Consider the following 21766-nt stretch of genomic DNA (forward strand, 5'->3'; position numbering starts at 1 on the left):
ATTAACGATCTGGCTTGTCTCTGTGGAAGCAACGGTTTGATCAGCAGCCCAGCGCAGTGGGTTAAGGATCTGGCATTGCTGTAGCTGTGGCATAGACTGCAGCTGTGGCTTGGATCTAGTCCCTGGCCTGGGAACTTCCACATGCCGTGGGTGCAGCTTAAAAAAAAAGATTGGAGCTGGAGCGATGGCTGAACTTCCCTCACCCTTTTTACAGATAGAAACACTGAGTCCCAAAGCAGGGAGGGACTTGCCCAAGGTCCCACAGCGAGTTAGGAGCCCAGACCTCCAGCTTCCCCGCTGAGGCTGTTCGCACCAGTTCTGGCTGCATAGTAGGGGAGCAGCCAAGGGACTCAGGACAGGCTGGTGATGGGGACAAGGACATGGAGCTACCCATCCGCCCTCCCCTGCTCCAGCTCTAGAAGCCCCACTTCCAGGCAGCTCCCCAGGGGAGTTCCTGACTTGGAGCCAGGACGTCCAAGCCCTTGGAAACCAATTCTCTGATGGAACTGTCATGGGGTGAGCGCTGGGGTCTGGGCTAGGGGTCTGGGGGCAGGAGTAGGACTCCACTTGCAGATGCCCAGATCCAAAGTGACCCTCCCCCTTCTCCTCACCCCCCCGCCGCCTGCTCAGGTCCCTTCCTCATTCAATTCACTTCATCCTTCTGAGATTTATTCCCGGGCCTTGGAGCCTGGAAATAATTTGCTGACAAAGCCCCGTCCCCGGCAGGTGCTTTAATTGGTTTTGTGGGAGCAGGTCTGGGAGCATCTATTTAGAAGGAAATAGAAATTATGGTGGTGCTGCCCCTTCTTTCCCTGTACTGGGGACTGTGGCATGGATCTGTGTGTGTTTGGGGTGGGGGAGTGAGGCTCTGATCACAGGGGCTGCGGGTTCTTAGGTGTGGGGTGTCTGGGGCCATAGGGCAGTGAGAGTAGGGGCTGCAGGCGAGGCCCTTCCCCTGCCCTGGCCCAGCCTTGGAATCAGGGCAGGGGCGCTTCTCAGCCTCACAGAGTGGAGGGACTAAGGGGGCCCAGAGGCAAGGACACAGCCAGGCTTCGAGATCAGTACCTCGTTTCCATCCTTCCTTGAGGACGCCCTAATGCTGGCCAGGTGGGCCCCTTCTTAAACACGAATCAGGGAGTTCCCATTGTGGCTCAGCCGTAATGAACCCGACTAGTATCCATGACGATGTGAGTTTGATCCTTGGCCCCGCTCTGTGGGTTAAGGATCCGGCGTTGCCGTGAGCTGTGGTGTAAGTCGCAGACTCGGCTAGGATCCTGTACTGCTGTGGCTGTAGTGTAGGCTGGCAGCTAACAGCTCTGATGCGACCCCTAGCCTGGGAACTTCCATATGCCGCGAGTGCGGCCCTAAAAAGCAATAAATAAATAAATGAATGAATAAATCAATCAACACAAATCCCGTTTGTGACTCCTTGACTCAAAGCCCTTTCAGGTCTCCCCACTGAGCTCAGAATGAAGCCAGTTCCTCAGCTTAGCATTCAAGGTCCCTCTCAGTCTGTGTGCCTTCCAATGACCTCCGCCGCCACGGCAGTCTTTTCAACTGCTCCCTTCAGTGGTCTCTAGTCTCCCTGCCAGGCCCCTGTGCGTCCCATCTTATGCATCCCACCCCCTGTTAACCCTGCAACCGCCCATGTCTGAGGAGATCATCATTGCTCTCCTTTTATAGCTGAGGGAAGAGAGGCTCAGAAGGGTTAAGTCACCTGCCAGAAGTCACACAGCAGGGCTGGGACTCCAGCCCAGGCTTGTCAAGCGCCCAAGCCCATTCCCTTAACTACCAAGGTATAGAAGGGAACTAGCCGAGTTCCCTCAAGCTTCTAAGCCTGAAATATCCTGTCTACCTTCCACTGGCAAACTCCTATGCACCCTTTAAAGCCCACTTGATGTCACTTCCTTGGGAATCCTTCCTGACTGACCCCTCCCATGCCCAGTCTTTTCTTCCCCAAGCCCCAGCCGAGCCCTCATCTCAGCTCTGATTTCTAGGTGCCCTTGTCTGTGCCAGTATCTGTCTCCTCCACTTTATCCCTCCTCCCAGATGGAGAAGTCCAGCTGAACTGATCCTGCAGAGTGGGGACTGCAGGCCTGAAGCACAGCTGGCTCAGATCCTGAAACCTGAACTCTTTTCTTGCCTGGGGTATTGAGCAGTCTAGACCACAGCTGCTCTGTGTGATCCTGAGCAAGACCCTGTATCTCTGTGGACTCAGTTAGCCCGTCTGTAAAATGGGAGGGTCAGCCTGGCAGCATCTGACACTTGGGAACTCTGAGGACCAGGCTTGGGCTAGAGCCTTACACCATGTAACCAATGCGATTGTGACTTTTGGGATGTATGTGCGAGGGAGTGGCCACTCCCCAGGGCTTTCACACGGAAAGGCCAGTGCGGATGCCCAGCTCAGCCTGGATTCCACATGGTGGCTGTAGACCGGGCCAGCAGGAGCTCTGAAGTGAGTCTCAAGTTGGGGCTGGAACCTCAGCTCTGCCACTCACCTGCCTGAGAGCTCCGGCAAGCCTCCTGACCTGAGATTCAGGGTCTTGCTCAGGATCACACAGAGCAGCTGTGGTCTAGGCTGCTCAATACCCCAGGCAGGAAAAGAGTTCAGGTTCCAGGATCTGACCCAGCTGTGCTTCAGGCCTGCAGTCCCCACTCTGCAGGATCAGTTCAGCTGGACCTCTCCATCTGGGAGGAGGGATAAAGTGGAGGAGACAGATACTGGCACAGACAATGGCACCTAGAAATCAGAGCTGAGATGAGGGCTCTGAGGATTAGAGGAGAGGTGAACAGGGCCTCAAAACGCTTCTGGGTGCAAAAACCGTCAGGTGTGATGATCCCACTGGCACAGTAGGATGTGGTAGAGGGGTTCTAAAGCCTCTCATTCGACACAGACAACCAGGCTGACTCAAAGAGACCAGGTCAGAGCGAAGGGGTCTGCATGGGTCTTGGTTTCTGGAGCCCAAGGTGGGCAATGAGGCTGGGTCTCCGAGGGGCTTTTTCCTGGTGTGATGTTTCTAAGACTCCAGGGCAGTGTTAAATGGGTGGGAGCAGTTCCTGAGGACAGACGGTGCGGTGTGGGTGGGGGCTCAGAGGAGGGCTGGGGGCTGCAGCCTCATCGCTGATGTGGCTGGCGATGCCGGGAGGGAACCAGCATGCTCAGTGGCCTGGGAGGTGGCAGGCGGGGTTCAGGGGTCCCCCTTCTACATGCCCCGGAGTCAAGGTCCCGACTTGGTTTCCCTCCTTCCCGGCTGCGGGCCGAGCCTCGGTTTCCCCCTCCGTCAAATGAGGACGCAACCTCTGGTGGGGGCCGCGGGCAGGGCGGGCCTGGGAGGTCGCAGCCACGGGGCTCTGGCCGGGCTCCCGGGACCCGCGCGCGGTGGCACCTCCCGCCCTTTCCATCCGGCCGCTCCGGGAGGGGCGACGGGACCTAAAGGATGTCGCCGCGACAGTAGCCCCCACGCGCGCCCGGGAGAGGAGGAGACACCCACCTCGGCGCCCCTCGGCGCCCGGGCCGAAGCCCGCGCAGTGCGGACCGCAGGTGGCGCCACGAGGCCGCGGTTGGGCCTCCCTGGCGGCTCCCTGTCCAGCCGAGGGGCGGCGCGGAGCGGGAGGGCGCGGGCCTCTGGGCCCATCTCGGGCCGCGTGCCCGCACCGCCGCCGTCGGGCCGCCGGGCCACGGAGATCCTCGCGGGTGTTTGGGGCGCTTCGGTCGCACCCCGGCCGACAGAGGCCGAGGCCCGGATGGACGCGCGGGCAGCAGACCCTCCGACCCTCGGGCGGCCGGACCCGCTCCTCTCCCGGTACACAGTCCCTCCGCAGGGCCTCGGCGACGAAGGCTCCAGAAACGCCGGCCTCTGCCCCCCGGGCTTTCCCGCCGCGTGTACCCCGCTCTGCGTGACCGCGGAACTGGGTGTCACCTTGTGCGGGTCCACCGCGTGTGGCTGTGGCCCGGGCGGGGAACAGGCCCGTGACCGGGCTGTGAGCGAGTGCGCGGGGTTCCCTGCGGACGCTTCCTTTGTTTCCGCCCGTCCTCCCTGCGGGCCTGGTGGGGTGAGCAGCGGGGTGAGCAGCGGGTCCCAGGCCGAGGGTTGACAAGGGCTGGCCGATGAAGAGGGGGGGCGTCGCTTCCTCCCCCTCCCACCTCCAGATGCCGTGGCTCCTTCCCCGGGGGCAAGACTTGAATGGAGTAGGTCAGGAGCTCTGCTGGAAGGATGCAGAGCCTTGCGCGCGCGCGGGGGGGGGGGGGCGGGCAGGGGCGGGGGGGGGCGTAGTGTTATTGTCGGAATTTTTTTGGGTTTTGCTTTTTAGGGCTGCACCCCCGGCACATGGAACTTCCCAGGCTAGGGGTATCGGAGCTACAGCTGCCGGCCTATGCCACAGCCACAGCAACGTGCCATCCGAACTGCATCTGTGACCTACACCACACAGCTCACAGGCAACACCAGGTTCTTAAACCACTGAGAGAGAGGCCAGGGATTGAACCCACGTCCTTATGGGTACTAGTCCGGTTCCTTACTATGGAGCCATGAGGGGAACTCCCTGGAGAAACCTTTTGATCTCCAGGGCTTCCTTGACTCCAAGCCCCCCGCCTCCCCAGTGCTACCCCCCCCACCACTCCAAGCCTCACACAGCGATGCCCTGGGGCCGACTGGAAGGTTAGGAGTGGGATGGATTTGCCCCAAACCAGCAACAGGAGAGTTCCCGCTGTGGATCTGCAGATTAAGAACACGACTAGTATCCATGAGGATGTGAGTTCCATCTGCCGCCTAGCTCAGTGGGTTAAAGATCTGGCAACAGCTGCAGCTCAGTTCAACGCCAAGCCTGGGAACCTCCATATGCCGCAGGTGCGGCCCTAAAAAGAAAACAAAACAAAAAAACAAGAGAGGGCCTTGGACGTGGTGAGCCATCTCTGTCCTGAGGGGTTTTTTTTTTGTTTGTTTGTTTTTTGGGTCTTTCTTATAGCTGCAGCCATGGCATCTGGAAGTTCCCAGGCTAGGGGTTAAATAGACGCTGTAGCCACTGGCCTACGCCACAGCCACAGCAAAGCAGCATCTGAGCCGCATCTATGACCCACACCACAGCTCACGGTAACGCTGGATCCTTAACCCACTGAGCGAGGCCAGGGATCGAACCTGCAACCTCATGGATGCCTGTCAGATTCGTTTCTGCTGAGCCACGACGGGAACTCCTGTCCCAAGGTTTTTAAGCCCTGGGACTTTAGGTCCTTCCCAGCTCATTTCCAGAATCTGCACAGATCCTTTTAAGAAGCAGTTGCCCTGAGCCTGGCTCTGCCCTGGGAGGGTGGGGGTGGGAAAGAGTTTAGAGATGAAGGAAGCCCCGCCCTGGTCAGGTGTATCTAGTCCAGCAGAGCAGATAGGACGTGTTTTGGTGGCTGCACATGTGGGAGGGATGCGGTCAGAGGAAGAAGTGGAAAGTGGGATGGCCTTTCAGGAGCCAGGATTTGGAGGACATTGGTGCCAGAAAAAAAAAAAAAGGAAGTTTAGACTTTTTCTCCCAGGGACCAGAAGAATCATCCCCACCCACTTCCCCACCCAGCATGCCCTGCCCCCATCCCAATACACACAGACACACACACGCACACATGCACGCACACACTGGTTCAGAACAAGGGATGGGGCATGCTGTGTGATTGGGGAGGGTTGCTTAACCTCTCTGTGAAATAGCCCTTGTGGTAGCCTGATTTTGTGGTCCCACAGTATTTCCCCCTTCCCTTCTGGCATCAAACCCAGCACCCGCTATGGAGTACAGGGAAGAAAACCCCATCCTGGCCTGACCAATCAGAGTTGTCCATCTGATTCAGAGATGGGCATGGGACCCTCTCCTGGCCAGAGGCTTTCCTGCTGGATGGGCTGCAGAAACTGTTACGACCTTTCCTTTCCTTGACGTTTGAACCCAAACCCCTTGTTGACTTTAGATGTTTTGCATTTTTGCTTTCCTGCAATTGGGAAAGTCCTGAACAGCCCAGAAATACAAACATTGCTTCTTTGTGCACAGGTTGGCTCAATGCACCACCACTGCGTGGAGCGCCATTCCCGGCAGGAGGCCAGTCGGGCAGGGACAAGAGCTGAGGTCCCAGTCAGACAGCCCTCAGGGCCTCATCTCTTCGGCTCTTCTTGGAGTGACTCTGGACATGTCACAGCCCGCTCTGAGCCTTCGTTTCCTGTGCGTAGAAAGGGGCAGGTAGTTCCCATCTCAAAGCAGCTGCAAAGGACTGAGTCAAAGCAGCCCGGCTGGAGGGGCAGGACCGGCTGTCCCGGGAGCATCGCATCAAGGGAGAAGCAGGTGCATAGGTGACCAGGGCTCAGAAGAGGGGAGGGGCTGGGGGTGGGGGGTGGGTCCAGGCTCCCTGAATAGGGAGGGCAGGGGCCTGGGCAGCGTGGTGATGAGGGGCTGCGGGAGTGAAGGGGGGGCGGCAGCGGTGGAGGCCGGGAATCCCTACGTCTGCCTTTTCCAGATCGAGGGTTGGGGCAGCAGTTTCCCAAGGACAAGGGGACAAAGAACCCAGGAGGATCCAGCAGGAGAGGGGGAAGAGGCAGAGGAACTGCTGGCTGGACCCAGGTCAGGGGAGCTGCCTCTGCAGCTGCAGAGAGCTCTGGGCCTCAGATACCCCCAGCCCCACCAGACCCTCCCCAGTGACCATGCTGGCTGGTCACGTCATGAAGTCTTCTGGTCGTTTCTGCCTCCTCCTTCTCTGTCTCTGGCCACTGGCTGCCTCCTCCTGCCCTCACAGCCTCAGTTTCTTTGTTTCTTATTAACTCAACACAGAACAGCCGGGCAGCCCTTAAACGCAAATGTGGTCGTGAACCTCCCCAGCTTAAAATCCCCCGGGGAGTCCCTGTTGCCCCTGGATCAAGCCCTGAGTCCCTCACCTGCCCTCAGGGCCCTGCCCGCCGCTCAGCTTCCCTCTGGCTGCGCCCCATCCTTCTTCTGTGCTGGGCTCTCGCGACCCCTAAATGCCAGGCTTGGAGCACAGCAGCGAGGGGACCCAGTGGCTTTGGCTTTGGAATCAGGACTCCCCCAGCTGTGCGCCCACAGGCAGGCCCCACCTGCTCTGCACCTCGGCTTCCTAATCTACAGGATGAGAACACAAGTCCCCCCCACACCCCAGGGAGGTGTGGGTATGACAGTGTTAGCACAGTGCCTGGCACCCAGAAGGGGCCAGACCTGTAACAGACAAGATTCTGTTGTTAGCATCCGAGATCCCGGCTGTTGAGGAAATTTGGTTGGGAGTCATGGAGGGGTGAGAGATGGGGGTGCTGGGCCCAGGGAGGAGGCAGGGAGGCAGGGAGAAGCAGTCGGACTGGGGGTGTGTGTCATGTTGGGGTGACACGTGTGCTGAGGGATCGATTGTGGAGTGATGGCCACCAGGTAAGAGGGTCCATCCAGGTTTCTGGCTTGGACACCCGAGTGGATGGAGGCACCGCTGCTGGTAGGGGAGCAGGGTGGGGGCCCCCAGCCCTAGGGGAGCCCTGTGAACCTTTGGCTCTGATCCATACCAGGCTCTGGGAATTGGGAGCCCAACACGGCCTGTCTACCTTGGACATGTGGGCTATGGTATATGGGCCTCAAAATCTCCTTTCTTTTTGGCCACCCCACAGCGTATGGCATTCCCGGGCCAAGGAGCCGATCGCAGCCACAGTTGTGACCTGTGCCACCGCTGCGGCAATGCCAGGTCCTTTAACCCACTGTGGATCGAACCTGCCTCCTGGTGCCGCAGAGACGCTGGGACGCCATTGTGCCACAGCAGAAACTCCTTCAAGATGTTTCAGATGGTTAAAGAGTGCGAGTCCTGGGCGGGTGGGTGTGTGGACCTGGCTGTGGTGGGCTGCCCTGCTCTGCCTGGAGAACTTACCTGCCTGGGGTCTCTCAGTGCCCCCAGCCCCTGTCACCCGGGGGTACAGGCCTGTGGTTAGAGGGACAGGAAGGGATTAAGGAAAGAAGAAAGCCCAGGTGGGTTGGCCCATGCGTGGACGTGGATCAAAGCCTGTGGGTCCCCCGCAGCCTAGGCCAGCCTGAGAGGCCTGGGTCCGGGGAGGTGGCGGTGTGTGGAAGCCCATTGTCTCCGGAGTCAGGGAGACCCAGGTTCAAATTCTGACTCTCCCACAGACTGGCTCTATGTTGGCCTCTCTAAGCCTCAGCCTCCTCCTCCGTAAAATGGGAACAGAGGTAACGCCTACCTCCTTGCAGGGTTGTTGGAAAGACTAAAACTAGAAAATGTGTGATGCGTGACGTGGCCCAGGAGACAGTAAGCGCTCAGGACGTGTTAGCCATGGTTCGGGTCATTGTGACGCCTCTGGGATGCCGCAGATATTCAGCCTCCAGGCACTTCTTGCAAGTTCTGTTTCCTCCACTCAGAATGTCCTGGTCCAGGCGGCGTACACCTCCTCATCCTGCCGTGCCCAGCTCAGGGGGTTTGTCTCTGGAAGCCCCTCTGAGCTCACCCAGCACCCGGCTGACCCGGGTCCAGCAGTGGGGTGGGGTGCCAGCCAGCTGACAAGGGCAGCCAGGTTGCTGCTGGGCTGGATGTGAGGGGGCGGGCCTGGGAGGCCCCCCGGTGGTGGAGGCGGATGGAGGTTGAGCCCACGTGAGCGAAGTGGCTGCTCTCTTGCCCTGGGGCGTCCTTGATCACAAATACAGGTGATGAGGCGACAAGAAATGTGGGGGTCCTTCTGGGGGTCTAAGGCCCAGACAGGCAGATGGCACAGGCTTGAGGGCATGGGCAGTCCAGCCAGGCCTGATGCCTCCCTGGCCCTGGGCTCAGGTCAATTCCAGGCCTTTCTTCTCAGCCTGAATGGGAAACCCTCTCAGCCTGGTGTTGGGTTTCGAGGGGAGGGGAGGGATTTTATGGCCTGGGTGAGGGGAAGTGGCAGACAGGCAGGGGGTAGATGGCTTTCCCGGAATCCCAGATCACACTTTAATAATTTGTTTCAGAATTAATGTCCATTCACGCCGTCTTCACTGTTCCAGCTCATTGGAAGATTAAATAAAAACCCGTTTCCACCCCCCCCAATGGAGGGAGACCAGCCCTGTTCTTTCCGGCTGGGCTGGCTGCCTGAAGCCAGCGCAGGAAATAAATCTCTCAGAGAAAACCACTTTGCTCACACGATTTCAATCCAACAGGGCATAGTGGCCCCAGTCACTTCTTGTTTTATTTAGCTGATAATCTTTTATTGTATCAGGAGACCCTCGCAGAAGCACTGGGTCTTTACAGGCCGAGGCCTCCCCACATGACTGGGCCAGGCCCCCAGGAAACCCACACTCCCCCGTCCTGGGCACCCTCCCTTTGCTGCACGTGGCAGTGCCAGGTACCCAGAGAGGTGGGTGCTCAGGTGCCAGAGCACTGGGGAGGAGACAGAGTTACTGGCCCCAGTGTGGTGCACAGGCAGGGCCTTGATGGGGGTGGCAAGGCAGCATTTAGCCTCTGGGGACCAGGCCTCAGGAATGCAACCCAGGGAGGCTCGCCAGCCAAAGAGGCTGTGGGCAGAAGGCCAACCAAGGCGTCACTCATTCAGTCAGTCAACAAATATTTATTGTGTGTCTTCTCTGTGCCAGACTCAGGGAGTAAGAGGTGAGGAGACAGATAGACAGACAGGTCCTGCCCTCCTGGAGTGACAGCCTCTGTTCCCGGAGTAAGCCTGATTAAATGCTTGCTCTTGTACCATTTTTTCTGACTCAGGCGCAGTTCCATTCTTTTTATTTTTTTTCTGTTTGTTTTTTGTTTTGTGTGGATTAGCCAGTATAGAAACTAGATATTGATTTCCTAATAGTTAGAAATATTAGAAGCTGATAGAGGAGTTCCCGTCGTGGCTCAGTGGCTAACAAATCCGACTAGGAACCATGAGGTTGCGGGTTCGATCCCTGGCCTTGCTCAGTGGGTTAAGGATCTGGCGTTGCCGTGAGCTGTGGTGTAGGTTGCAGACGCGGCTCGGATCCTGCATTGCTGTGGCTCTGGCTTAGGCCGGTGGCTACAGCTCCAAATCCACCCCTAGCCTGGGAACTTCCATATGCCGCAAGATCGGCCCAAGAAATGGCAAGACAAAAAAAAAAAAAAAAGCTGATAGAGTATTTTAATTCTTTTTTTTTTTTTTTTTTTTCCTTTTTAGGGCTTTTTAGGGCTGCACTTGTGACATATGGAAGTTCCCAATCTTGAGGTCAGGAGAATAAACCGGACAGCGTTAAGATCCTAGGTAATTACTTTATCCAATTATTTATTTCTTATTTATTAAATTATTTATTACCTATCCATTTACTATCCAATATTTATGATTTTTTTCTGTTCTCCTCAATGTGCTCCTTTACACTAGGATCAGTTAAACTTGTTATGGATTGATAACTTTCCCACACAGACGAAGGTCTTTGAGTCTGTAAATCTTGTTTTATCTGAACGCCGGTGGCCAGTTCAGCCTGGGTCGCTACAGTAATTTGTATTCTTGCTGGGGTTTAATAAACATCATGTAAATAGAGATTTGGTGCTGATTTCTTGTTTCAGACTTTTCTAAAATTTGTAACATCTTGAAGTTAATTATTGACTCACAGGAAGTTGCAAAAAGAGTCCAGAGAGTCCGGAATATCCTTCCCCTAAATCTTCCCTCAAAGGTAATATCTTGTGTGACGATCAGACAATATTGAAGCCAGGGAACTGCATTGCCAAGATCCTTCTAAGGAGACAGAGACTAACTTGGACTTCACCATATTTTCAGGCTCTCATTTCTGGGTTTCTATGCAGCACAATCCTATGTATAGAATCATGTGACTCAGATGCATTTAACAAGTATTAAACGCATTATCTTTATTCCCTCAACTTTTGCTTTTTTTTAGCACTGCACCTGCGGCCTATGGAAATTCCCAGGCTAGGGGTCGAATCGGAGCTACAGCTGCCGGCCTACACCACAGCCACAGAAACAAGGGATTGGAGCCATGTCTTCGACCTACACCACAGCTCATGGCTAAGCAAGATCCCCGACCCACTGAGTGGGGCCGGGGATCGAACCTGCATCCCATGGATACAAATTAGATCCGTTTCTGCCACTCCGCAATGGGAACTCCTCCCCCAACCTTTGAAGTGAGGTGTACCTTTCAAGTGTCAAGTGCACAGAGCTTACGTGTCCAGCTGTGGCCGCTACCCAGGTGGTGTGGCCCCTCTCACGTCTGGCCGCACAGGTGGTTTTGCCTGCTCTTGAACTTCACGTAACAGTCTGTTCTATCCTGAGCCTGGCTTCTCTTGGGCGACAGCATCTGGAAGGTTGTCATGGGCACCTTTTCTCAGGGGCATCATGTGATTATTTCACTGCTGACACTAACCATGGTTAGGGAATCTGTGTGAGTTTCATTTATTCCCCAAATATCCAGAGCCTGAAGAGGCTGCAGTGTGGGCAGGAATGGGAGAGGCAGGGCAGACAAGTTTAAGCAAGTTTAGGATCAGCCGGTTTGGGAAATTTCAAACTGCCTTCCCTTGCTCCTAGGCCTCATTCCTGCTCTGCATCCTCGACGGCTTGTATCTGCCATGCAGTGTCACCAGGCATCCCTCAGCCTGGCCGGTGGCTGCAGCTCTGATTAGACCCCTAGCCTGGGAACCTCCATATGCTGCAGGTGCGGCCCTAGAGAAGACAAAAATAAAAAAATAAAAAAATTAGCATATAATGAATGGGATATACTTATATTAAACACAATTCATTTTTTCTCTGAAATTCACATTTGCCTGGAAGTCCTGTCTTTTCATTTGTCTGGCCACCCAGCCTCAGAACTAAGGCAGCGGCTCCCAGCAGGACAGTGGCTCAAGGACACACAGACCAGCCCTCACTGCCCAGAGGGGCCGAGAGCTAGATCTGGCTTCCCAGGCCTGAGACATTCTCCCCAAACAGTTCCCATCTCCTGCACAAACATATTTATTGGGCTTGATGGCAAACAGATTATGCTTGTCCTGGGAAGGGCAGCTCGAAAGAGAAAGCCTTGAAGTCCGGGAAATAATGATGAGGGGAGTTAAATTAAAGTGCATAAAACCCTCCCGAGAGATAACGTCAGGGTGAGTTACAGGCCCGATAAGGGACTGGGGGCTCACAGAGGGGGCTCAGAAAGGTCGCCCAGCGGCGCGCAGAGGACCAGGAATCATAAATATGGGGCAAGATGCCCAGCTGGGGTCACTGGGGTGAAAATATTGGGGTCATTCCAAAAACAATTATCCTGCTTGGTTTGCTCTTCAGGTCTTGTAAATCTTTCACCTTTTATAAAAGATTTCTGGGGAAAGAAGCACTTTGGAAGCTTGAACTGATTTTTTGTGGCTGCTTCTTGGTGGTTCTGCTAAAAGAAAACAAAAAGACAAAGGGGAGAAAGGAATTACCCAGCATTCTCAGGGGCGCGGGGATGGGCTGACGCGTTCCTTCTTATTCCTTTGGAGAGCTTGGGCTACTCTGGGTTTTGACTCATTCCATCTGGAGTCTGGTCACAGTTGGACAATTATTTCTTTTCTGTTTTAAATCCAGTCACAGTGGGGCCGTTGGTACCCGGGGTGCTGCTTTGCGGGGTACGAGGTGGCAGCTATCTCGTCTGCTGTGGCCGTGCGTGGTCTTGTCTGCTGTGGCCGTGGTCTTGGCCGACACGAACCAGGGCTCCGAGGCTGGAGAATGGGTCTAGGCTGTCCCGTCTTCAAGCCCACTGCTCCATGGCATCCCCTGTTTTCTCACAGTCCAAGGGGACTCTGGCCCAAGCTCTGTGCCTCCGTTTATGTTCTGGGACAGTTGGCAGCTCCAGAAGAAGGTAATCATTTATTCTACAGAAGTTTATGGAGCACCTGTTATAGGCCAGCCACTGCGTTGGGCCCGGATGCCCCAGTCTCAGCCCAGGGCTTCATCTTTGAGGCATCTCTTAGGTTTCTCTGTCCCTCTGACCATACACAGCCACAACATTGGAAATCTCCCTCTCATCTAGTAGCTCATTTAATGCTCAGGACCCTGTAGAGAGGGATCATTAGCCCCATTTTACAGATGAGGAAACGGAGGCTCAGAGAGGTGAAAGGACTGGCCTACTGTCACACAAAAATAGGGGGTGAGGCAGAGCTGGGATTTCAACCCAGACTCCAGAACTGTGTTCTTCCAGCGTCCATGCCTCTCAGTCAAGAACAATGAAGGGTTAAGACTGCAGAGGCTCGAGTCAGATGCAACCTGTTGAAATTTCTTTTTTTTTTTTTTTTTTCCTGTTGAAATTTCTGCTCTGCTTCCCCCTAGCTGTGTGACCTTGGGAAAGTCACCGAGCCTTCTGAGCGTCATTCTTGTCATCTGTGAAATGGGCACAATGCTATAGTCCTGCTGTGCCATGTGGCGTCAAGGAGCCCTTGCTCCCCTGGGGGCAGAGCCCAGGCCTGGAGCTTCTAGTGCCCTCTAGGTGGGGAGGCTATCTATGGTTTATATGCATACCTGAGAAGACAAAGGGCTTCTTGCAATCATCTCTTGCTGGTTGCCTATTCCCAACAGGATATAATTGTTCAAATAGAATAAATGGGGAGTTCCCTTTGGGGCTCAGCGGGTTAGGAACCCGACATAGAGTCTGTGACAATGCAGGTTCGATCTCTGGCCTTGCTTCAGTGGGTTAAGGATCCAACATTGCCACAAGCTGCAGCATAGTTTGCAGATGCAGCTCAGATCCAGTGTTGCCGCAGCTGTGGTGTAGGCTGGCAGCTGCAGCTCCCATTCAACCCCTAGCCTGGGAACTTCCATATGCAGCAGGTGCGGCTATAAAAAGAAGAAAAAAAAAAAGAATAAACGTTTGCTGAGTGAGACTTAGACTTCTTTTAGGTCCAAACCAGACTGAAGTGTAGGAGGAGGGTAGGGGTGGGATCAGGGTGAAGGGTGGCTGTGGGCTGCTTGGCCAGGCCATGCCTGCCCAGACCAAACCCGAGTGTTCACATGGAGATACTCATCCATCCATTGACACATTACTTGGTGCCAGGCCGGCTCTGGGTGCTGGGGACACAAGACATACCCAAGGCCCAGGGCAGTCAAAGCACCTTGGCTAAGTTGATGCTTTCGGGGATCAAAGTGTCCCAGCTCTGCTGGGCCCTCCCGGGATGCTCCGGAAACCAGAGATTCAAGGCAGTGGTGAGTGAGAGCCCGAGGGGCCGAGGAGAACCAGGACAGCTTGGGCAGGCTTCCCGGAGGAGGCGGTCCTGGAGTCAGACCAGCAGGGACAGCTCAGCTCAGGCGTCTGCAAGGAGGCAGAGTGGACGTGAATGTGACGAGCCAGGGCTGCAGGGGCCAGAGAGGCCACGCTCAAATACCAGCTCTGCCCTTAGCCGCTGAGCGACCCTGGGGAAGTGACCCGACTCCTGTGAGCCTTCATCGCCTCATCTGGACAACGCGGCTGTGACAGAACCTCAGGGTGACCCTTAAGGCCTGAGCCCGAGGCGGCCCAGAGGAAGAGTCCGGCGCCCAGCGCGGCCCGGCAGTGGGGACGAGGGCCGTTCCCCTTCTTTTTCTCCTCTGCACAACTGGAGAGTCTGGAAAAGACTCCTTGACCTGAAAAAGCCCCAACTGGACACTCCTGAGGGTCCGTTGCAGACATGACTTCCCAAATCAGATGTGACAGGGAAATGTGTGCCAAGACGGTGGCCAGCTGTTCGGCGGTGGGGAAGGGGCTGCCTCGAGACCCGCACGGCCTCCTCGGAGAGCGGACGCCGCCAGCCTCGCTGGGCTCGGAGCGCAGGTGCGGGAGGCCCGGGCCCGCCCGGGAGGAGCGGACGGGAGGGGCTCGCATCACACACACTCCACACACACGCCATGCATACCACCTATCACATACACCACACACACACACAATGTATATCACCTACCACACACACACACACCATGTATACCACCTACCACACACACACACATCATGTATACCACCTACCACATATACCACACACACACACACCATGCATACCACCTACCACATACACCACACACACACACACACCATGTATACCACCTACCACATATACACACCCACACCATGTATACCACCTACCACACACACCACACACACACACACACCATGTATACCACCTACCACATACACCACACACACACACACACCATGTATACCACCTACCACACACACACACATCATGTATACCACCTACCACATATACCACACACACACACACTATGTATACCACCTACCACATACACCACACACACACCATGTATACCACCTACCACATATACCACACACACACACACTATGTATACCACCTACCACACACACACACACACCATGTATACCACCTACCACACACACACACACACACACACACCATGTATACCACCTACCACATACACCACACACACACACACACCATGTATACCACCTACCACATACACCACACACACACACACCCACATACACCACACACACACACACACACACCATGTATACCACCTACCACATACACCCCCCCACACACACCATGTATACCACCTACCACACACACCACACACCCACACACACACCATGTATACCACCTACCACACACACCACACACCCACACACACACCATGTATACCACCTACCACACACACCACACACAGACACCATATATGTCGCCTACTCACACACACCACACACACACACTCACGCACCATATATACCATCTACTCACACACACTACAACACACACTATGTGTATCACTTACTCACACTCACCACACACTCACACACCACACATACACACACCACACACACCACGTATCACACACCACACACACCCCCCATACATCACACACCACACACACACACACCCGTACACACAGCACATGGCACACACACCATACACTTACTCACACAGCATACCTCATACACACCACGCACACACACCACGCACACACACGCTCAAGCCACCATTCCCGAGGGACACTGCTGTTGGAGCGTGGCCTCCCTCCTTTGTGCCATTCAGAGGAGGTGGCCCTTGAGCTGGAGTTCGGGGGTTGGGGTCAGAAGCTGGTCCCTTCCTTCCCGGGCAAATCTCCTTCAGCCTTTAGGCCTTGTTTTCGTGGCATGATGCGCTCAGCCTCTGCCTCTGCGTGATCTTGAGGAAGTTTTTAAAGAGGTGCTTAATAGAGTGATTGGCACATTAGCAACTGCCGAAGAGATCAAGGGGCTTATTTGTCCCCCCTTCCTCTGCTCTGGGGACGCAGGCCCTTCCCCTGAGCCCCGTGACCCTGTCGGGGTGGTGGGGTGTCCCTCCCAGCAGCCTGTCCCTTGGCTGCAGGGATTGGCCAGGGATGAATATGTGACCACTGCCAGGCCAATCAGAGACCTAGCCTGGCATGTGTATACGGCATGTGGGTAAGAAGGCCCTCCTTCTGAGGTCCTGAAGCCTGGCACAGTCTGGAACTTTGTCCACATTCTTCTTGCCACGTCGAGAGTGCCCATCTCAGGAGGAGAGAATGAGGGCCAGACGCGGGAAGAGCAGAGCCGAGGGTGATCAAGGTGACGCAAGGTGGCTCCTGAAGTTCTTGGCCACTGGTGACACGAGCAATTGACGAGCAAAGGCTCCATGTTAGCAGGTGGGTCAGCTGGGAGCTGCTCTGGGATAGCCGTGGACATCAGTCCCAGGCCCGAGGGCCCCTCGCAGCGTCCTCGGTGGGGACACAGATACGTCCCAACCCCAAAGCCAAAGGCCTCCTTTCCCAACATGGGTGGGAGGAACGGAGGATCGGGGAGAAGCCCCCAGGAGCCCCTTTGTCTGTAGGATTTTTGGATAACAATGAGGACGGCCGTTTGGCAGGGGTCCCTGTGCACGTTGCACTCTTGGGCCTCAGGAGCTGCAGCTGTGGGCCCCGCAGTGAGGTCACCTGGGCCCAGAGGGTGGCCGGGGAGCCAGGCCTCTCTTGTTTGCATTGTTCCCTGTGGAAAGGCTTGGACTTACTGACCTGTCTCCTTCCTCTCACCTGGCGAGTTCCTCTTGGGGTTTCTTGCCTTGGAATCTGTCCTCCCAGGAGTCTGCCAGGAGCCAGGAGTGTTCACAGCCCCCAGCCGCAAAGGGGTCTAGGAAGAGAAGGATGTGTCCACTTCCATTCCCCAGGCCCAGCGGCTCCTGTTTCAGACATCTGGTCACCCAAGCACTGGCCAATGGGTCTCCACCCCTGGACCATGAGTTCCCCAAGACAGCCTCCGAGTCAGGTCTTTCCCGTACCTTCAGGGCCCAGGCAGGGCAAGGCACAGGGTGGCCATGAGTGGACATGTTGACTGAATGCCAAGTGCTTACATTCCTCCAGCGTCGGGGAACTCACTCCCCACCAGGAAACTGCTCTCATCTCATTAGCAACCGCCTTGGAGAGGGATCCCTTAGGCTTCTTCTGGGGCAGGCACAAGAGGGGTCCTACCTGGTCCCCGGGTCCCTCCAGTATCCCACACGGGGTAGCAGCTTCCTCCGACCTGTGCCCTCCCCTCGCTGGGATGGAGATGCCGTCTGTAAATCTAAGTTAACAAGCCGGCTGCTTTAGGTGCCGACACCGGTCAGAGCCCAAACCATGGCTTGTCTCTGTCGATCAATGCATTATATCATCCCTTGAAAGTGATTAGGAAGCAGAGCCATCATCTCATGGATCTCAGGGCTCCGCATTGTAAATTTCTCATTCTGGTTAATGATCGCGTGGACGGAGGGCCGAGCGAGGCCGTCACTGCCTATCGAGTTGTTCACTGTGACTCCTACCACGCTGGGGCCGCTCACGAGGGAGAATTTGTTATTTCTGCCCCCATTTCACAGACGGGCCCTCAGAGACATGTTGGGATTCACCCGAGGAGCCTGGCATGGGGACCTGGGCCAGGGGGTGTGGGCCTGGGCCAGAGTCTGAGGCTGGGTCGGCTGCTCCAGGCTGACCCCAGGCCTCGGCCTGGTGAGCCCCGGAAGCATGAAGCCCCAGCCCGCTTTCCCCCAGAGGCTGCCACGAACACCCCTCCCTGCCACTTTCAGCGCGCCCCCCACCATCCCCGGCCTCACCCCAAGAGGGAACTATTGGGAGGCTGCAGCCCAATCACGGGGCTCTACGGACACCCCGGGGCGTCCCTACGGCTGGGTTACGAGGTTTCAGTGTAGGAGCCGGAGTGGGGACACAGGTTGGTCAAAAGTTCTGCCCCAGCTCTCACACGTCATCACCCCGGCCCCCTGGGCACGGACAGCCAGTTCACCCCTGGACATCACCTCCAGGAGCTGCCAAGCCGCCTCTTTCAGAAGAATTCACTCAAACAGCCTGTGTGCTAACGGACCGCAGCCCTGTTTGGGCAGAGAAACAGGTGCAGAAACATGCCAGGGCCTCCCGCTGCCAAGCGGCAGAAGTGGGGTCTGAGCTGGGCAACCAGGTTGCAGCGGCCAGGGCCTGCCCAGGCCATCTGGCTCCCGACCTGGGCTGCTGTGACGAGTCCTCCTGGGGCCCCAGTAAAGCCACCACTCTATTTATTTTATAAGGTCACAGCCCCACCAGCAGGGAAACTGAGACTTCTGACCCCTCCCCAGGACTCCGGGGTTTGGCTCAGGCACTCTTCAGCCCGGAAGAGTAACTCCCAAGATGAGGTGGGCACGGTGGTTTGTGGGGGGGTATCCTAGTTCTAAAACTTTCCTCATTTACTGCCTTCCCCAGCCCTTTTCTCTGATGCACATCAGCTAAGCCTTAGAAGAGTCAAGGGCTTGAAGAATGCTAAAAATTTAATGTATGTTAAAAGGGTATTAAATTCTAAACTAAAATTTACATGGGAATATGACATTAAAATATTTTTCGCTTTCAGGAAGCTGGGGGCTGGAATGTTATAATGTAGACAAATTTTGTCATTTTAAAAAGAATTAGCCTCACAGTATTTCTTCCGTATTCGTAGAGTTAATGCCTGGGGCTACTCAGCGAGGCAGGCAGTGTGGTGAGAGGAGAGGCTGGCGGGAGGGCATAGCCCCCCAGCTGGATCTGGGGCGCTTCCCTGGGGGTGCTGGGGGTGCCCTCGAGGTGCGCTGGCAGGGGGAGCCTTGGCCTGTGTGTTCCCAGTACGTGACTTGGCACCCTGTCTCCATGGCTACCTGCTACCGAAGCCCTACTATGCACCAGGCTGGTGACCCTGAAGATGGGATTTTGTCCTAGGTGTGTAGAAAAGAAGATGGCTCAGAGAGGTTGAGTCATGGGCCTAAGGTCACACAGCAAGGAGGCAGATTTTTATTCCTTCTGCAGATTCTCAGCTCCATCTTGAGACTGTTAGAACATTCACCCACCTGGCACCCGTCCCTTGCCAGCTCCCAGGGGCTGGAGCAGGGCTTCCATGGGGCCCAGCCCTGGCCTGCCCCCTACCCCACTACGGCTCCTGCTGTCTTCTCTTCCGTGTCTCTCAGGCAAAGCCACCCTTCCTGCCAGGCGTTTCCCCTGCAGCCTGAGGCCCCGGAGCAGGCCTTGCCCCAAAGATGCGCTCAGATGTTTGTGGGCTGAAAGGATAAGTTTGCGTGGCAAGCGCCTGAGGCTACCACCCGCTTCCAAGCCCTGGGCTGGAGCCAAAGATACCTCAGATCCATCCCCTGCCCCCCAGTACTGGGGTTTGTCTTCAAGAACTCTGTGGCTGAGGTTTTTCCCCAGAAAAGGCCTTTGGAGGGGCGTGAGGGGGGCTGGGAGATGTGACGGGCTTTGACTTCTACAGCTTGGGGCGTGTGCTGGCTCCAGGGTTGAAGCCTGGCCCTCGGGGGTGCCCGTCTCCGGTCAGGGGATCCGGCTCCAGGAGTGGTGGGAGGCGGCGGGGAGGTGGACCCAGTGTGACCAGACAAGAGGTGACTTGGGAATCATCGAGGCTGAGCTCACGAGGCCCTGGGAGCGGGTGGGAGGCCTTGGATGGCAGATGAGAGGGGAGACTTCGCCCTTTGCCCCCAGCGGTCATGGGGCTCCGCCAGTGGCTGCCTGGCCCAGCTCTGGGGTCAGCAGTCTTCAGCAGCAGGGTCTTGCTTCAGAATGAGGAGGGGGTAGGACCCTGGCACCGGGTGGGGCAGGCAGAGCTGGGGTCCCTGATCCAGAGGCCTCTCCACCGCCCACTCCTGCTCCAGGCTTTGCCACAGAGCAGAGGGTGACACAGACCCAGCAAGTGACTAGCCTGCCTGCAAAACCCCACAGCGCCAGTGGGCAGGGGGAAGGAGGGCCCAGGTGCTGGTTGCATGGCTGTCGGGATGGGGGGTGGGGAGTGGGGTGGGGGAAGAGCCCGGCGTGGGAACCGAGACGAGGTCTCTTGCCATCTCGGTTTACAGATGGGGACACTGAGGCTCAGGAAGCTGAAAGGTGTCTGAGCAAAGCAGGGCCGGATTCCCACCGGGGCTCTGAGATGTCAGACGGGGGCTGTGTCCTGGTTGCCCCAGCAGGCCTCCCGGCCCCCTCTGGCTGGTGGCAGCCCGGCCGGGACAGAGCGAAGAGAGTGGCTCAGCCTGGCTCAGCTCTGGACCCGGGAGACATCGCCGGCCAGGCCAGGAAATGACCACTCTCTGCCTGGCGGCCACCTCCCAGCCGCCCGCACCTCCGGGAGGTCACTCATTGGCAGTTAAAAATCTATTGTGACTTGTCAGAAAAATGAATAAATGGGCACATTATTTTTTCATTCCAGACCTCAGCATCTGTTTGTCTAATCAGGAAGCGGAGTGGGGAAGCCGGCAAGGGCCGCCGTGCCCGTTTTATGCAAGTTTTCCTCTGTCAGAGGAGTTTAAATGGGTAATGAACAGGCCGTGGTGATTTGAAATATAATCCCATTACGCTGACGAGATTACGGGCCTTCGAGACTTCACAAATCACTCGGAGGGCTTTTATAGCAAACACCACCCTGTTGGGATTTTGCATTTAAGCAGAGGTGTTTGGTGGGAACACAACATGACAGGCTTAACCCTTTCCCTCTTCTGGCTGCCAGGTCCTCCCAGCCGGGCCTCAGGGGAGCCCTCAGGATCACGGGTCTTTGGGCCACATCAGCGGAGACGAAGGCCCAGCCAGGCTGGGACACGTCGGGGGGCAGGTGGGAGGCGAGAAAGCCTCTCTCCATCATTTCTCAGCTGCCCGGCCTCGGGCAAGGCTGCTCTTTGCCTCAGTGCCCTCGTCTGTAAAATGGGGATTAGGTGGGTATGAAGATGGACTGCGGAAACGGTTGATCAAATAGTAACGAACTTTGGTCGTGAGTCTATTCAGAGGCAGGGGGTAGGCACCGATCGAAGAACAGGAAGCGTGAACCTAGCTTACGTTCGCCAGCGTGGGAGGCGTAACTGTGGCCCTACAGGGCGGGGGTGCGGGGCTGTTTTCAGTTTGAACAGTTATATATGTATGCACTTATTTCATCATTATTCTTGGCCGTACCTGTGGCATGTGAACATTCCCGGGCCAGGAACTGAACCTGCGCAACAGCAGTGACCCAAGCCGCTGCAGTGATAATGCTGGACCCTTAACCGCTAGGCCACTGGGGACTCCAGTTATGTATTTACTTTAACGTGCACCAGAAAGCGTGCGTCCCGCACCTCAAATCCGTCCACAGACCTTCTTACTTAGGATGAAGTTTAGGGAAGAGAACAGCGTTAGCCTGGCTCAGTTTATGGGGAAAATGCTCAAGAGACGAGCTGCTGCCGTGGGGAGCAAGGTGCTCTCCTTGGGAAGCAGACATCACGACTCTTTCCCAAACATCTGCGACTTCAACCCTCGGGGGGTCGTACCCCTCTGTCCCCTGGAAGTAGGCGCCACAGGTGACGGATGCTGGCCAATGAAATGTGAGCGAAGATGGG

General features: G+C 56.2%; 1 protein-coding gene across 1 annotated transcript; it reads left to right on the forward strand.

The window, feature by feature from the left end:
• On the forward strand, positions 3208–9113 carry LOC106507123 (collagen alpha-2(I) chain-like). Its single transcript, XM_021085471.1, has 4 exons — positions 3208–3528; positions 3591–3803; positions 6019–6306; positions 6479–9113. Exons 1-4 carry the CDS (start codon positions 3208–3210, stop codon positions 7235–7237), a joined length of 1581 nt encoding a protein of 526 aa, XP_020941130.1. The 3' UTR covers positions 7238–9113.

Source organism: Sus scrofa, chromosome 1 (assembly GCF_000003025.6).
Source record: "Sus scrofa isolate TJ Tabasco breed Duroc chromosome 1, Sscrofa11.1, whole genome shotgun sequence".
NCBI lineage: Eukaryota > Metazoa > Chordata > Mammalia > Artiodactyla > Suidae > Sus > Sus scrofa.

Coding starts and splice junctions, on each gene's coding strand:
- LOC106507123 (XM_021085471.1), top strand. CDS start 3,208: ATGCCCCGGAGTCAAGGTCCCGACTTGGTTTCCCTCCTTCCCGGCTGC. Junction 3,529..3,590: donor CCCGGGCCGAAGCCCGCGCA/GTGCGGACCGCA, acceptor CTCCCTGTCCAG/CCGAGGGGCGGCGCGGAGCG. Junction 6,307..6,478: donor TCGCATCAAGGGAGAAGCAG/GTGCATAGGTGA, acceptor TGCCTTTTCCAG/ATCGAGGGTTGGGGCAGCAG.